This window comes from Myotis davidii, unplaced genomic scaffold (assembly GCF_000327345.1).
Source record: "Myotis davidii unplaced genomic scaffold, ASM32734v1 scaffold557, whole genome shotgun sequence".
NCBI lineage: Eukaryota > Metazoa > Chordata > Mammalia > Chiroptera > Vespertilionidae > Myotis > Myotis davidii.
Window position 1 is genome coordinate 1,383,030 of NW_006289557.1, and position 2,403 is coordinate 1,385,432.

Sequence of the window (2,403 nt, forward strand, 5' to 3'; positions counted from 1 at the left end):
TTTTCCTAATAAATTAATTTGTGCTCATTTATAAACATGTAGAAAATGCAGAAAATATAGCATAAACATGTAAATATAAATATTCCACCATCCTGCCACTTAGAAATAACTGCTATTATTTTTATGTACTTAAATCTTTTTTAACACAATATAAAGGTGCATGTATCTGTGTGTATTCATGGGTGTGTGTATCTGTGTGTGTGTATATGTGTGTGTGTGTGTGTGTGTGTGTGCGTGTGTGTTTTGCAAATTGGGTTTTATACTTGCTGTTACATTTTAATCTAGAATTTTCAAATAAATATTATGTGAGGATCATCTCTCATACAATTAAACATGTCCAGAAATGTGATCTTTTTAATGGCTTTTATAGTGGCTACTAGAGGCCCAGTGCACAAATTTCGTGCACTGAGGGGTGGTCTCACAGCCTGACCTGTGCCCTCTTGGGGGATGTCCGACTGGAAGTTGGACATTCTTAGCACTGCCATGGAAGCGGGAGAGGCTCCCACCACTGCTGCTGTGCTTGCCAGCCGTGAGCCCCACTCAGGGCTTCTGGCTGAGCAGCACACCCCCTGCGGGAGCGCACTGACCACCAAGGGGCAGCTCCTGCATTGAGCATCTGCTCCCTGGTGGCCAGTGTGCCTCATAGAGACTGGATGTTCTGCCGTTCAGTCGATTTGCATATTAGCCTTTTATTATATAGGATAGTTTTGGGCTATTTAGCACCTCATCCCTTCACTGCTCTTTCTTTCTGGAAAAAACTCTATGTAGGCCAACAAGCATCCCATTGTCCTGGGCATAGTGATGGTCCAGCAATGGGTATGGGACTCCCACTGGGTGAATTAGAGTCCTTCTCCATGATTCTTCTAACTGCAACAGACAAGGATTAGCTATCTCTTCTGTTGGGTCACCAGATTATAAGAATGAGAGTCTAAGGATGCTGATGGTCATCAGTTCCACTCCTTAGAGCAGTGGTCCTCAAACTATGGCCCACGGGCCGCATGCAAATACAAATATTGTATTTGTTCCCGTTTTGTTTTTTTACTTCAAAATAAGATATGTGCAGTGTGCATAGGAATTTGTTCATAGTTTTTTTTTAAACTATAGTCCGGCCCTCCAACGGTCTGAGGGACAGTGAACTGGCCCCCTGTTTAAAAAGTTTGAGGACCCCTGCCTTAGAGAGACAAAGCCTGAGAGAATGAGGACAACAAATAGAAAAAAATACAGATGTTAGATAGAGTCTTAATAGTGTTCAAACCTCTCATTGTAGGCAGCCCTGGGGCCAGCACCATCTTTACCCTTCCTATAGTTTCCCTTAGTGAAACAATGAGTTATCTTTTTGTTTAAGCTAATTTGAGTTTTATTTCTGTTACTTGCAACTAAAAATCCTGCCAAAACACAGAGGCCTAATATTTTGCAGCTAAATAATAATTTGTTTAACCATTTTCCTATTGAATGTGAAGTTATTGTCTATTTTTTTTAAAACCATTATAAGTGAGGTAGACATGAACACCCTTATACAAAAATGTTACATTTATCTCTTTTAGCTATTTCCCATGAACAGGTTCGTAGAAGTACAATTATAGGGTGAGAGCATAGGAACTCTTTTAAGACTCTTAGCACATCTCATTAAATTGTTTTCGTGAATTAGCTTATCAACTTATATTTCTATCAGCAATATCTTCATTTTCATTTCATTATACCCTTATCAACAATGATTGTTGCCATTTTTTAACCTGTGCTAATGTGATAGGCATAAAATCTGTCATTTTGGAAAACCAAGATGGCGACATAGGTAAACGCCGGAAATTGCTGCCTCCCACAACAACTTCAAAAATACAATGAAACGACAAAACGGACATCATCCAGAACTACAGGAAGGCTGGCTGAGTGGAAAATCTGTCATTTTATTTGATAATTCTTAGATGACTAAAAACTTAAAACCTTTAAAGATGGGTGTTAGCTGTTGCTTCCTCCTTCTACAAATTGTTCATAATTCTTCACCTAATTGTTTTTTGGGAGATTGGGGGGTTTGCTGTCCACTTGGCCTGAAATACTCTTTTCCAAAATATAATCTGCTCAGTTTTCTCCCCTCCTTCAAGTTCAGAAACATCACTTCTCATGAGATGTTCCCGACCACCTCACTTACAATCACAGTACCCCTGTCCCCTGCCACTTCCGTTCTGCTGCTATGATTTATTTTCTCCATATTATTTACCTTTACTAATCTTTATTCTAACATTGTGCTCTGTTCTCTCTCTCTTTCTTTCTCTCTCTCTTCCCCCCCAACTCCTCTAGAATATAAACTACACCATGCAGGGACTGGTTTATGTATATCCAGCATCTAGAATAGCATTTGACACATACTGAGTAATCTATAAATGGATGTTAAAGGAATTGAGATCA

The 2,403-nt window shown here is 39.4% G+C and overlaps 1 protein-coding gene across 1 annotated transcript in view; it reads right to left on the minus strand.

Annotated features, from left to right (window-relative positions):
• HRASLS (HRAS like suppressor) overlaps window positions 1-2,403 on the minus strand; it is a 12,424-nt gene that overhangs the window by 9,924 nt on the left and 97 nt on the right. The window contains 1 exon segment of the mRNA XM_006762013.2: window positions 1,378-1,385. Within this exon segment, the coding sequence (XP_006762076.2) occupies window positions 1,378-1,385 (8 nt within the window).